The sequence below is a fragment of the Helicoverpa zea genome, chromosome 20, assembly GCF_022581195.2.
Source record: "Helicoverpa zea isolate HzStark_Cry1AcR chromosome 20, ilHelZeax1.1, whole genome shotgun sequence".
Lineage (NCBI taxonomy): Eukaryota > Metazoa > Arthropoda > Insecta > Lepidoptera > Noctuidae > Helicoverpa > Helicoverpa zea.
Window position 1 is genome coordinate 4,845,362 of NC_061471.1, and position 15,708 is coordinate 4,861,069.

At 37.6% G+C, this 15,708-nt stretch overlaps 1 protein-coding gene across 7 annotated transcripts in view; it reads right to left on the reverse strand.

Annotated features, from left to right (window-relative positions):
- Positions 1 to 447: 447 nt before the first annotated feature.
- The window catches only part of LOC124640410 (ETS-like protein pointed), a 116,077-nt gene continuing 100,816 nt past the window's right edge, over positions 448 to 15,708 (reverse strand). For 5 of the 7 annotated variants that reach the window (XM_047178172.1, XM_047178173.1, XM_047178178.1 and 2 more), the window contains 5 exons: positions 4,604 to 4,861; positions 3,777 to 3,932; positions 3,286 to 3,404; positions 2,744 to 2,901; positions 448 to 2,153 (listed from right to left, as the gene is read on the reverse strand). In XM_047178172.1, the coding sequence (XP_047034128.1) occupies positions 2,090 to 2,153; positions 2,744 to 2,901; positions 3,286 to 3,404; positions 3,777 to 3,932; positions 4,604 to 4,861 (755 nt within the window). In that variant the 3' untranslated portion in view covers positions 448 to 2,089. The remainder of the gene's footprint in view (positions 2,154 to 2,743; positions 2,902 to 3,285; positions 3,405 to 3,776; positions 3,933 to 4,603; positions 4,862 to 15,708) is intronic. The other 2 variants (XM_047178174.1, XM_047178175.1) reach the window with 2 other exon arrangements.

A 15,708-nucleotide genomic window follows, 5' to 3' on the forward strand; every position in this document is an offset into this window, starting at 1 on the left:
CCGAAATCTTAGTTGGTGGTTTTCCAACCCTGCTCCTAACTGTGACCAAAAGTAGTTATTAAAAATATTTATAATGTCATAAGTCATCAGGAGGATTTGAGAAAATTCCTAGTTATCTTTGCTAGTTATTTTGTCCTCTGTGGAAAATTCTGATACTAAAGTTTGTTAAATAACTAAACCTGCAGCTCTTTGGATAAGAAACTGTCATGTCGAGGCTTTGGTCTTCTTTTTATTCGGATGTGACTGAGGGTAGTCTAAAAGGTGTATAATAGTTTGTTCGCAAGCTTACGTGATTCATATCTGGCAGACAGGTTGGTATGTATCTGCTTACAAGACAGCTTTTTCGCTTTGTAGATACAGGGATTTTTAGGAAACATGTTTAAAATCAAGATCTATAGATCACCTAAACATGCTTCCCATAGGTTGGAATAGAAAAGAAAAAAATAGTTTATAATTTCGTAAATATATATATTTAATTTTATATCTTCCATCAATACATACAACGACACTTATACATTCAAAAATTTGGCCGTAACTACTATAGGTCTCACTTACAATGGCTTCGCTTACAAGTAAACGTGTAAAGATATCTATTAGCACATAAAACGGGAGCAAAGTACAATACATTCAATAGTGGGCTTTATTATATCGTCAACAGTAAAAGAGTACCTATGTGAATCGGAGTCAGACCTATCAATATGTTAATACGGGGAAGACATCGTTTTACAATTCTGTTATATTAAAAAATCGAGCGAACAGCACCGTGTGAAAGTACCAAGAGAAAAGGTTCACAAATCTAGCCTACCAACCACATTGCACGAAACGAAAATCAAGTATCATATTGATGGAGGAGAGATATTTTACAAAATAAAACTTATCGACATATCTTCGGTGTACGCTAGGAGCTATAAAAATTGAAAATAATACAACTAATTTAATTTCATAACTAGTAAGACATTACAATCCCTTACCACGAGATCAGCGACAAGTTGACGTCACCCGGTGTTGCAGCGTTCACGTTTATATTGGATACTCAAGATTATTACGTACAGTGGAGCTTCATGTATAAGTAGTGTATTGCATGAATTGTAATGATGTCACTTTTGGAAAACACTGGTTTATTAGAACAAGTTAAATCATCATAATCACTTCAAACAAGACATATGAGAAGTCCCTTTGGTAATTTTGTCATATCTTTACCAAATTGGTGGGAATTTAGGTTTAATAATCTTTGGACTAAAATCTCTGAATACAAAAATCGTTTTATGTCCGTCCTCATTCTGACTACTCATTATTTTAATCGCATATTGCAACAATTTGCGAATTAAACATACAACACTTAACAACTACTATAATATAATACCTAATTATTTTATAAAGTAACAAAATTAACTTATATTTACAGTTATCATTAAAATTATAGTAAAATTTTACTATTTTAGCACTAAGTTTTGATTATCTCGCTGAATTGTGTTCCTGTGTTGTAGGTAGGAATTTAAATGAATTGATTTATCGCAAAGTTTGTAGACGCCTATCACATTGACTTGATATAGAAGACAATAATATAAAGTGGTGCTCCGTAATACTGTACTGAGTACATACTGCGTGCTACGTGCGTCCAATACAATCAAAACGAATATTTGCGAACCCAAAATGAAACAACAAGTTTTCAATAAGGCACCATTGGTTACGTGGGTACATAGTGTATGAATGTAAAATATAGGGTGAACAATAAAATAGGACCTTTCGGTGTTAGCCTTCATTAGTTGGTTAATATTAGTTCCACTGGTGGCTGCGTATGAGATCAAATCCATTTTAATATTATGAAATTCTAAAAATGAATATAAAATCTTAATGATTGTTATAGGCACTGGGCCTACTGTTAGCGATTAGCTTTTGAAAAACACTTAGGTAAGTCTGGGGTAGGGACACCAGATCATTGATCATCTTGAGTCATTTCGTACGAGTAACGTCGTACGCGACCGTTTGTAGGCTGCTATAGATGTGTAGCTAATAGTACGTTGGGTTGGAGGTGTTTCTGCGAAGGGGAGCGATGTGGAGGGGCAGGCGGCGCGTGCGCAGGGCTGGCTCAGTCCTCGTCTTTCTTCTCCATTTTGGGTTCATACATTGCGTGCAGTTGCTCGGGCGATATACTGTAAAGAAATGGGTTTTATTAGAATATTATCTATTAATATTATCTATTAATTATTTATTTCATTTATGTTTAAAATTCCTATCATTAACGCTAGAAATTCAAATTAGAAAAGCTTTCCTTACTGACTCAGTTCAAAAGTCACAAAGATGAATTCCTTATGATATCCATGTAGAAAAAATTCATTTCTCAGTTAGACGCTCATTTCTCATTCACACTACATCCAAACATCCATGAATTCTTAAAGCTATAGTTTAACTATACTTAATACATATTACATACTTAATCCATTGCCTTTGCTAAAGCATGAGACTTCTCTTAAAAAGCTCACATAACTACAACACTAGTCTACCGGAATGCTATCAGTTTCAGTTGCAAAAGCTCTCTAGCTATCGAGTAGTCGAGACATCTATTGCAGGAAGCGGCAAGCGTTGTATATCCAGTATGTAGCTTAGGTTAGTACCAAAGTGTCAGCATGATCTTGTGCGAATCCATCTCAACGACAACAAGGCTGGTGCAATTCACCTCACACACATCTCTACCACACGTTCCTCTTCCAGTTCATTCAGTCAGTGTATAAGTGCAATTTACCCTAACAAGCTCTGCAGGTCGCACACGAAGCGGTACACGTAGCGCTTGCCAGCTGTCTTGTGAATGATGTTCTTGTCATAGTAGTAGCGGAGGCCGCGGGACAGCTTCTCGTAGTTCATCTTCGGCTTGTTCTTGCGGATGCCCCAGCGCCTAGCCACCTGGAATGGAAGGAACTGTTAGTATTTCTTTACATAACAACCAAAAAGTTACATTCAATCCCCCAAAGCTCTATCATAAGATCACTTCGACAGTAACATAATTGTTGTATTGTCATATAGGGAACTGAACTATGGTATCAGGTAGGTAGGTAACTCTATGGTCCAATCGCCTTTGCAATAATTAATGCCATGTAAGTAGGTAAGTATTTTATCTGTTATCTGAATAGGGCATTGTTGACCAGGGGAATCCCCGTTTTGCATATAACTCCAAAGTCCATATTGGATAAGTTTGATAGGTATGGTTTCTGTTATAGGTACTTATGCAATTTGCAGCTACATTTGCTAACGACCATATAGAAGTATATAAGGAAACGTATAACTTACCTCATCAGGGTCAGTGAGTTTGAACTCCCATCCGTCGCCAGTCCACGAGATGAAGCCCTGGCAGCTCTTGTCGGTCAGCAGCTCCAGCAAGAACTGCCACAGTTGTATCGGCCCTGATCCTGCAAGCGTGCCACACAGTTGCTTTACGAAATACGACAACATAGGACTACGGCAGAGGTGGACTTTTGTAAACAGAATTTATTCAGAGCTAGGCTTTAGTCAAGTTCTCTTTATGTTTCAGACAAAATAAATAAATGCTTTATTGATGCAAATCCTTACAAAATGCTTAATATCTAGCAGGTTTACAGTTAAATGAAGGCATACAAATGTTGAGAGACTGGCCCCTAAACTAGGAGTGCCTGTGACTTAGGAGCCAGTGTTCTACTGTAACTATGAAAAGCTACTTTATTCCTTCCGAACCGTTTTAGGGACAGTCAGATTTTGTCCAAATTTTTAGATAGTTTCAGCTTTTCGTATAAGTTTCTACATACCGGTGAAGCAGGGACCAGTGGCAGGGTAGGCGAGCTTGTCCTGCGGGATGAGCGCGTGCTGGTCAGCCGGCCACTCGTTCCACTCTGCGCAAGCGCCACCATATTCCTGCCCGTAGCTTTCGCCGTAACCCTCGCCGCCATACCGGCCGCCTCCGCCTAGACAAGCAGAAAAAAACCTTGAATAAGTTAAAAAATGGGAACACTCGAAAGATCGAGAGATGGGAAGTTTTTTAGGGAAAAGTAAAGAGTTTCGAAAATGGTCCAGTCAAAAAACAGTAGATGAAAACGTCTGATAGAGATTTGGTATTCAATTAGAATAACTCTGGTTAAAGACCATATTGCTTGAATGTTTCCTGATAGCCACATAATTGATTTGACAAAAACCAGATATAAATGGAACCGCTCGACTAACACCAATTAGTGCACTCCAGTGGCGATGACAAGTAAGAATACGCGTAATATGATCGTCTCTAAATAATAACCACATGAAAGGTTCAATTCAGTTAACGACGTGGTTGAAACTATACACCGCATCAATTAAAGTGACCATGTCACTTGTGTTCTGATCTTTACTAATGAGAATGCTTATGTTTGTTATTAATTAATATTGCGTTCTTTGGAAAAAAACTAATATGATGTTTAGCAATTAATTGTGCATAGTGATCCGCTTTTGCGTTAATCTCCCAAAACTGTATGAGATTTGGTCTTCAACAGAGAAACTAGGACTATTTACAGTTCAATTTAGCCATGACAATAGCAAACAGGATTGCAGTTTTTCATTGCTGATGCTCCCGAAAAAGATGGGGTCTATTAAGGGTTTAACGTACCTCTCGGATAAGGCTTGGTGTAGGCGTGAGGCTGGTACTTAGGCTCGTGTGTGAGCAGGGGTTGCGAGTGCGCATGCGCGTGGTGGTAGTACTCGTCGATGTAGGGCTGCGCAGGCGGCGCGGGGGGGCCGGGCGGGTACTCCGGCGGGTAGTAATCGTCGAGGGGGGAGGCTGCCGTCGGCGCCGGAGCACCGCCGCCGCTTGCTTCTGAGTAGCCGTAGGCGTTCGTCTCGCGGGGTCCGCCGGTAGTGTAGCCACCTGTAACAAATGACAATCAAGTCTTAGTTTACGGTACTGAAACTTAGAAGTCTTCAAAGACAGACTGTTCTGTTGTTTGAGTTAAGCCTTAGGTTGTTCGGGATCCGCCCTAATCATTCACAATTAACGCAGTAGGTTGCCGATGTGCCATATAATTTTCACATGAAGGTAGTCAGGTATATGAGGAGAACATGTACCTACCTATAGTGACTCTGATATCTCAGTCAGACAAAATTTCCATTAAAAAAAAAATCAGTACGGCATGCATATCGAGGCGTGTTGGCGGGCGCGGGGTACCGAAGCGCGTCCGTCTCGGTTCACGGCTCGCCCTTTGTTCTGCGCGTGCGCCGACGGACCCACACACCCCCCCCTCCCGCCCGCACAGGCCGCTCGCCTCTCCCCGACACCCTCCCGCCACGTAGTCACGATATAACACGGCCGATCGAATTGAGGTTTGATTTAATTTGCGAATGATAAGGTAGGTAAGGCTAGAAAATTGATATTGTATTGGTGGCTCTCAAAATGTCAAGCAGTCTTCGATATTAGCTACTATCCTTCATTATAACGAATTGACATCGCTTCACAAAATATCTTCACTGCCTTCAAACGAATTCATTTTGTTACAATGGAACTGGGACCAGTTTGTCCTAGTACCTACTTTGTTCTAGTTTAGTCTAGCTACTATTCTTTTCTTTCATAAGATTAGAACTTACAATACGCAAAGCTACAAGGCATTTACTTACGTTAATACCATCTATTATGTCATTAATTTCACGCAAAACTAACAAAGTAAAAAAATCACCGTGGCACGATTGATCAATTTAACAATAGCATAACGTTGCGCATGTGTGCATACGTGTGCGTGCGTGTTTTGTATGTGTGTGTATCACGCGGGGTCAGTAGTCGACCATTGTCTGTCGCTTGACCGTCGATGTATCAGATGTATGAGATACATCTCCTCTCGTATCGTGGATGTTAAGTGGGATCATTGATGCTGTTATAGTCATATCACTTGAGGTTGATCGATTGAGTCAATGATCAATAGAGACACAGTCAGTTAGGTATGTTAATCCAATCTTTATCGTATAAGTAGGTACCACCCTACTTACTAACTTCTGTTATAGAAAAGTACAGTAATTTTTCGTAAATTTCATATAGCTACTTAACAAAATATCAACATTTCATAAGCAGTCTGATTAGGTAAACTCTGGATAAAAATAAACTGCATCAACGTATCAAAGTACATATTTAATCTAAATACACAAGGAAAATCAACCTGGCTACCATTCATAAACACCGTAATAAATAAATATATACCTATACATCATTAAAATAAAATAAATAACACACATTTGAATGTAATTCAGTAAAGCTGTGAATGGGCTGTTCCCGTGAACACTGACTTCCAATGCAGTCGATATGGTCAGTGGCCAGTGACTCTATATAACCGTGACCATGTCACTCGGGTACAATTTAAGCTTTATTGTAAGTACGTAACTATGTGGGTACCGAGTTTTAACAATGGGTACTGAAAATGTGCTGGAATTTACGCAGATAGGCATGTTTGCAAATACCTGTGCTTTTGTTTAAAAGTAGGTAGTCAAATTCGTAACAATATCTAACTAGATTTAACTAGAAAGTTAAGCGGATATTCTTAGGTAAATATAACCTACCCATTACCAACTAAAATGTCATAGAAGAAAATGTAGATGGTGTGATGTTGGGCTTGCCAACCTTCCGGCAGGCAGGGTCCTTAGGTGCTGATGAGGGTAGACGTGTTAATAAAACAACAGAACTACATGTCTAGGTATAGTCAAGGCAACCAATACCTACTAAGAAGTGCCCCTTTATTGAATATACTACGCTTTTTATACAAAGGAAAAGCTAAGTGCTTATCTTAACTAATTACTATCTTACTAAATATCTTATTCTGTACGAGGCATTCCTATAATATCGTCTACTTAATCGTTAGCTAGTTATCAATGTTAACACTCACAATTAAAATCATCTCAACTTTTGAAAGTAAGAAGTCCTACCCTAATGTCTATCAAAATCTTAAAGTGCATCTAATACTAAATCGAAACTTGCCCAAAGCACCAAATGGGCTATTTTTAAAGTACGGGTGCAAATGTCAACTGAAACTCGAAATAGTAAGTTTTTTAAGGAAACAAATGAACCATCAGTTAGAGCACCGTGTAAACAAATCACGGCATGTCACTTTGGACAAATACAAGAATTTTAATGAAGACATTGTTGCTAGGAACGAAACTATAAATTATCGCGCGGCGGGAATAAGGAAATAGCCCTCTTGGGAACGACCTGTGACCTTCGTAGAGTCGTTTTAGATTTTTGTACATTTTAGTAGTGTAATTTGTTTTTCTATTTTAATGGTTTGTTAACTGTAATAAAGTAGATATGTTAAGTTGAAATGTATTTTTGGAAAAAATAAAAATACAAAAATAGTTTGATCTAAGATATACCTAGCTAAAATTATTTAAATTGCCAATGACGTTAAAATATAAATTCTCAATTTTTATTTCTTCTTATCTGGACACCTGCTTTATGTTACAATTTTAATTGAACATTTTATTATCTATATCCGTTAGTTAAAGCATCCGTTTTGATTTTCAAAACACATAATTTTAAAATAATACCTATGCAATAGATATGTAAAGTTTTATGTGGATACCTAAATAAAATCTAGAAACGAGTCGAGACACTGGTCTATTTATATTCGCATAAAAGTGTATGTAAGAAAAGTGCGTCAGTCACAGCATCACAGTCCAGCGAGATCGCGTAGTGGGGCGTGGAGAGGGGGCGGGGGCGGGGGCGGGGCGAGCCAATCGAGCGCGGCCACGCCCCGCGCGCCAACGCTCGGGTCGAAAGGTCGCCGCTCCACTGCGCCATTGGCGCGCCACTCATTTATTTCGAATAGAAACAAAATGCTACATCTATGAGTAGAACTTGATAATTGAACTGTTCACGTGTTTGCTTTGCTCACTTGCTCATTGAGTTCTAGTGTTGTATCAACATATTTATCTTACCTTTATGGCTGTATTCTTTATGGACTGAAGAAATCATTAATGTAGACATATCTACGCTTGTCTAAACATGCTCACATCCTTGCATATTTTTTCAAGTGTTTTTTACATGATAGGTCACGAGCTAGGACATTGGTAGCTAGCATACCGAGTTATTTATAGTTCCAGTTAAAGCGATATAATTAAAAGGAAAACCTCATTAATTCTCCTGTAGACCTTAGGTACCTACCTAGGTAGATTGTTTACCAAGTTAATAGATAACTAAGTAGATAAGTACAAATAAACCTTTAACCAACTTAACAAGGATATGTATGATTTATAAAATTGGGATAAAATTGCAACTTACATTTCTACTCTTACTCTCAAAAAACTTTTTTGATCTGAAGTCGATATCTGTTGATATCGCTCTAGTCAAAATGTTAGAAAGAACGAAAAAATGACTATCACACACGTACGTTCAATAGTCTACTTCAGAGCGGCAAACTTATTTTACGACAACTACGTAGGTAAGTATATAGGCAGGTTAAGACAGGAAGGAAAAAATCTGGGAACATAATAAATGATGTTATGTAACCTATATCGACAACCCAGATAAATATCCAGACGTAGGACGTTGAAAAATTCCTAAAGGAAAAACCCGATGACTTACACTTCCAGACATCATTAGGGACATTCAGCCAATATGGAGATGGGTACGACGCGGAGACAACCGAAATAATAGATAGCTACGAGTAGGTAGCTACCAGGAAAAATATATTCGCTATCAAGGAACACCTAACCTACGTCATATACTAGGTAGTCAAATATAATAAGGCAATTTTCCAATCTATTCCTACTAATACCTAGCTGAAGTGTATGAAGAGTTTGTTTGCAACTACATATTTGGAACCGATTTGAGAGGCTAAAGGATATTTTTAGGTACTCTTTGGCTTAAGGTGAACCGCTGGAGAAAGGAAGTCATCATATTAAAATCATCGATAGGATACGAAAATGTTATAATCAAATTTTGAGGCTATAATTAAATTGGGCTCTATAAATAATTCAATTGGGTTTCTGTTCAGAGAGTGACTCCCAGCCACGTTTTCATAATTATGTTTTAATTGAGGAGAAAGTGAGTGTTTGTCGTGTCGTGCAAGAGCTTCGAAGATAACAATCAGATAAATTAAAGCGACAATTAATTTTGAAAGGGCCACTGTCTTTAACTTTATGTACCTATGATACCTATACCAGGACCACTTAACAAAGAGTTAAGTTCATCAAGTCTAAAGACTAAGGTGTTCTATGTAAAGTAATATTCCTAATACTTTAGCGATTAGCAAGTCGTTCATGCGACAGTAACCTTAGACCTTACGGCAGCTGCGACACGACTTGTCGCACTTTTTTTCTTGTTATCTGCGACGAAATTCGAGCCGCGAAAACTTGTGGCGCGTTTTTTTTGTCCTGGCGAGCACGCGCTAAGCTGCCATATGGTGGTCCGACAGCCGAGTTATAACGATGTTTTGTAACCATATTTCGAAAGTTCATAACAGGCCTTTATTCTTATTAGAAGTGCAAAAATACTGTTTATTTACCTCTATAAATACTGAACAATTCAGCTTCGATTATATAAACCGGGACTCAAGTGAACTACATTCGAATGTATTTTATAATCACGCGGACTCATATCGCGCCAATTCCCATTTGGGAACGGAAGTCGAAATATGAATTTTTAAAATTAGAATCAAATGCGGTGCGGGTGCGCAGGTGAGCGGTGACAAGACCCAGTCGACACGACGCCCGCCCGATGTTTTGACATAATTTGGCCTCATTAATTAATTAAAAATGTAAATAGACACAATTAAGGATCGCTGCGTCACTATTTAGCTGATACAAATATATTATTTTAATAGATCTTGTGTGCAGTCCAATTTAGTGTATCTTACCTACTTATTAGAATACCTAACTTGTTTTAAAAAATAGCTAATATTTTTTTGTTATTCACATAATTCCAGTCTTATATATTTACATCATTAGTTTTATCGTGAGTTTTTTCTAACAATAATAAACTTAGAAGACAGGTGCACATTTGTCAATGAAAATAATTTGTCAAATGAAGGATAGCTTGGAAAAATTGTGAAAACAAAATAATAATAGTGAGAATACTACATTATTCTCGGATGAGAGGAAATCGCTGTCAACGAGTAGTGTTTAAATCAAATTCAAAATTGGAACATCTTTCGGCAGGAAGTATGAAATATTTTAAAGTCGCGACGTGTGAGCAATGATGTCGCGAACGAGCTGTCCATTGTATCTAATAATTGTGTTATACTAAATAACATAATAGCTGTGTAAATAAAAGCCGAGCGTTATTTCAACCCAACAATAAATACTAAGGAGTTTTATGTTTTCTTGGAAAAACTCTTCATGGCATGTTTTTCAAAAAAGAAAACTGAATACGTATCTAGTTACCTAGATTTTGAGAGCAGGTAGGTTCCAAGAGGGAGTTCTAGTATCCAAATGTTAACATTATATAAAAAATCGAGTAATACATAAAAGCCCGCAAATGTGAGACGGTATAATAGCACATGACCTCAACTTGCGTTTAAAAATAAAGAGTCGCAATCGGTTTTCCTGCGAGCGACCGACGCGAAATCGACTAACACCAGATACACCGATATTTATTACCAATAAAATAGCGTGTAGCGAGCCGATAATAATTACAACACACACTTTTTTACTTTCCTATTTATACATCGATTTTAAACAAAAAATATCAGAATTTAGTTTTTAGACACAAAAATAATTTGGGTCTTACAATAATATCCGGCGGAATATAGTTTTTCTTTTAATTTATAATCTGTCGCGGCAGATGGCGACGCTGATTTTGACACAATTATAAAAGCGATCGTTATTAATCAAAGGAGTATACATTAAAATTCCGTGTTCGTAGACATAAAAATATAATTGATTGACTAATGGGTGCACATGCCGATTGTTTTAAGGCTCGTAAACGATTCTTGGGAATCCGATAGTGGTTCAATAAAACCTTCGCAGCGCTCGGCAAATCGTTCTGCTATTACATTGTCTAGACTTAATAAAACATAGAGTTAACAAGCTATACAACTGACATGATGAAAATCTGTGTTGGCGATGTTAGAGCAGATTTTTTTTTCTATGATATGGATATTGTTATGTTTGCGTGTTTTTATTTATTTTGTGTAATTGAGTAATTGATTATATAGTATGACGCAAATAGCTTATTTCAGAAAGCATAAGATTATAGACAGATTAACACTTCAGATTTTCTAACGAAGACATATGCTTCTATTATGTCTATCTATAGCACCTGATATTGTTTTAAACGAGTCTGACATTCAAATATCACGATATACCAAGTGCTAATATTAAAAATGTCAAATCGCGTGCACTATGCCTTGTCTACGTCGTCAGTAGTCGGTATGCGTGGCAGGTGCGCGGCCACCTGCGCACGCGCCGGCAGTCGTTACAAAAACCGAGCCACGAGGGGGGGTTGCACCACGTAAACACTGGCCGTCATACTTAGAACATAGCTGACATAAGGGAAGCCATTAAACCTGCCTCGCAGTATTAATAATATACGTTAAAAAGCCGATTTAGTTGAGCCGGCATTTGGAGGAAATAAATATCGAATTACATTTTCTGAGTATATAATATGTTTTTTTTGCGTCGATGCAATTTGCTGATACGTACATAGGTATAGCTAAACCGAACAGTATTGACTCGTAAGAAGTGACAGCTATATCAAAACTGTCAACCTGCAGTTTTATGCCACTATCACACACACACACACTTGAAGATTTTCATTTCCACAAAACTACATGATATCTTAAATCCATTGAAAACAAATCAAGAGCCCCAGTATTGGATTTAAAGCAAATAATTTGTTGTACAGATAGTAGTGTGATAGACATAAAACTGCAGGCAGGATGTAGCGGCGCTTCAGACGACGGAAGTGGCGGCGTGGGCGCATCAATGGCGGCGACGTGACCTGCTGCGTGACGTCACACCCATTCAACACACTACTTTTCAAGTAAATACGCAATGTATTTTGATTTCAAGATTTCAAATAATTATTTAGAGCGTGCGAAAACAAATTAATAAAAAAGAAAAGATATCCTACTAGAAAGTTTAATCATGTACAGGCAGATTACAGAAACGTAGACACAATGGCAACATTCCTGGCTTTTTAATCGGTTTAAAAATCGAATCTGGAATTAAGCGATCGTCATCTGTTCAAAATAGGTTGTCACTAATGAATGTTCTCAGAAATAAGTTGACTAAAATTAAATAAAAAAAAAACGATTGCAATTTGTTGTCAATGGATTGAATAATAAATTCCATGTCAGCCTTTTTTATGAAGATGGCAAGGAAGCGGATACGCATATGATGTCATATTCGGATTTCCTTGTTTTGTTAACAGCCAAACATCCCTTGTCCTGAATATTGTATTGAGTTGAATCACAACATTTTATGTGATAAAATTCATTCGATACATTAATTTGAATAAGTGCGTGCTCACTGTCAAAGAGCAGACTAAATCTTGGTTTAACGATCTTCAATGAAAGCTTGTACTATTTATATTTAATAGAAACTCTATGGATCTACGTCTTCCAAATGTGTACACGCTTATCCTACTCCACATTGAATCCAATTTCTTAGAAAGTGATTGGAAGCGTTTAAGTGTTGGTGTGGAATACGGCGGGCGGGCGGAAGTTACCATATTAATTTATGAATGAACCGAGCTATGTGACGTCACACTGACGTCATCCGTCATGCACATTGTTCGTGTCGTATTCCGTTCGCGAAATCAAGGATTAAACTAGGAATGAATAATATTATCCTTAGGACAAAAGAGCTCGTTATACACGATCTGAATATATTAAGTTGATTGTTATAAAATATGAATTTTAAAAATTTATTGGTTTTTGTTAAATTGATTTTGCGCCCCATCAAGTTTAATTAGGCGTCGATATTTCATATTTTGTTGTTTTACATTAAAATGGTGAGCGGTAATGAAGTCGACTGGGTAGTTTTTTCTGTATCTGCTAATGAATAAAGGAGGTTTGTAGGTATTCGTATAGGTTAGTGATAACTTTGGTATCGAGCACATGTTTCTCAGGTCACGGGACAGCTGCGGACGTTAGACAGGTGTTTCTAACGTGACAAGTTGTTTGTCGCCTTGGATCACTACATAGGAACATTATATCTTCTAAGTATAGCTAATCTTCTAAGCTTTAGATATATTCTACTGTTAGATAGTGCTGAAAGATGTAAAGTCAATCAAGCGTTACTAAGGCGGCATTTATCCGATTGTGAGGTTGTCCGAAAGAAGGTTTTATTTAGCTTGGTCTTTAATTGGTGTGCCTTTTTTTGACGTTCGTGTTTGGATGGTAAAATATAGATTTATATCTATATCTATTTAACAGTTAAATATATACGTTATTAAGTTTACTGAAGGATGTGAAAAAACAGAAGGATATCCATTACAATTAGCAATACACGTGCAATCGAATTCTTGGTACCAATTAACCGTCGAATATACTTTACGTATAATTATCCTTTCAATGAAAAGATTTTGGTATTGTTTGAGTTGCTTAAGACAACTCTCACAGAAATTATAAAAGCTTATGCTAATTACGGTGACAAAGAATCACAAATCCCATCACTAGTATTTTCAACATTAAAGTCCGATTTACGATAGCAGATGGCATTGACCTTCAAACGTTTGTTTTTGAAGATCGACTCACAAATAAGTGTCAAAGTGCCGTCGGCAGGTTGTATCGTGATTTCGATCACGTCAACTATGAGATTTGCGACGACCTGTAAAAGGAAGGAAGCGATTGCTGAAAGGTGAGCGACCTGCACCGTTACCCGTAGAATGGTGACCATTTATGTCCGAACACCATTTGTGAGAGCCGTGGTGTCAGTCCACACGCTTCGACAACGATTACATCTGACGCTACACCATCAATATTCATACACCATACGTGTTGTGGATGGGAAAACTACTACCCGATTTTCAATTAACGCTCACCCAAGCCGAATTAAGCTAATTCGACTGTGAAATATGTATATATTTAGCTATAAATTATTGTTATAATTACAACGTTTTCCAACATTAATGGACATGTGATTTCGTGTAATTCATATTTATGAGATCAATAAAAATAATTATAAACTGGATTTTCCTGTATGTGAACCAACAGTATACAGCGGCGTTAGCAAACTTTTATATGTCTCGTAATGTTGAGTTATAATATGTAATATTGGTTTAAGTATGAATTGCGTGGTGCGTGCCGGGCAGGCATTGTGTGCACTTGATCGGGGCGTTAACAATGCTTTCACGTAATCTATGTATGCAAATGTAAGCTATGTGACAATACTGCAAAGCTTTTTTATGCGCGTCACGCGGCGGAAGTGCGCGAGGTGCGCGGGCGCACCCCCGCCCGCCGCCGGATCCGACATGGCGGCGGCGAAAGTGCTTCCGCTCCCAACTTGAGAGTTCTCAATGAAGCTTTGCTTATTTATAACGTAAATGTGTTTATGATTTAAATAAACGTTACGCTCCTATAAAGATGAGGTTTGTCAGCGCTCGTTTACTGAGCTCATTTCCCGTCTCTATGGATGACTGTGTTTACTAAATGAGATTTGTCAATCAAAATAATGAAATGAAATAAAAATTAACAAAAAAAATAACGTTGTGTATTTTTTATATATATTAGAATTCTGTCGTGTAAATTAAACAGCAGTACGCTACTACAGTAACAATACAAACATTAGTAATTATTTCAATAAAATACCTAAATTACGCAATCTTTGCATTATTTACCACATTTATTTACATGTTCATTATATTTAATAATAATTGCTTAAACCGCAGAGGTTGCTACTTCGTATTCTGTAGTTTTAATTACGTGGTCAATATATATATAAGTTTTTATTAAAGAATAAACATATTTTTTACGAAGTAAAGAATATATTGTTAAATTTTTTTAGGTAAATTCTTGTAGATAGAAAAATAATTAATATCCTAGATAAAAGATTAGATTTAAGTCTATCAAAACACAATTACAAACCTGTATTTAATATAAAGGAAGGATCTCCACAAAGCGAGTCGACTGTGGGGTCGTACGCTAGCCTGTTCTGCTCAGCATAGTGCAGCTTGCCTGAGTTGGGCACTGATTGTTCATAGCTGAGCCTAGCTACACTCGCCAACGCTTGCTCATAGTTGAGCCTCATGTCCCTATTGTCCGAGTCTGAGTAGGGCTTGTTCACTTTAGCACTGTAGTCTGTGAAGTTGAGCTTGGTGAGCGAGGACATGGGGATGTCAAGCGGCGCCGCGCACGGGGGCACGGCGGCTTCGCGCGGCGCCTCCACCAGCAGCATGGCGGCCCCGGCAGCGGCCCCCGCGCACTCCACCACTGCTCACCAACACATTACACCCCAACACTGATTTTAATATTTTTATTTTATTTTTAAAACGCATAAAATATTTTTTGTTATTTTTTTTTAATAAACTAAAGTTTTCGTACTTTTATTTCATTAAAAGCAATTTATTAAAAATTAATTTATTATTATTTAAAGTTTTTAAAAAATCACTTCAAAAGTTTAAATATTTATTTAAACGCAACTATTTATGAATGAGTACGGGCCGACGTAATGTTATCGCGTTACTAGTGACGATACCGAGCTTTTGAATGCGAGGAGAGGCATTCGTAGCACCGTGCCGCGTCGCGCCTAATCTCTGACTGCGAGCTTTCGGGCGGATCGAGAGGGCGGCCGTGGAAA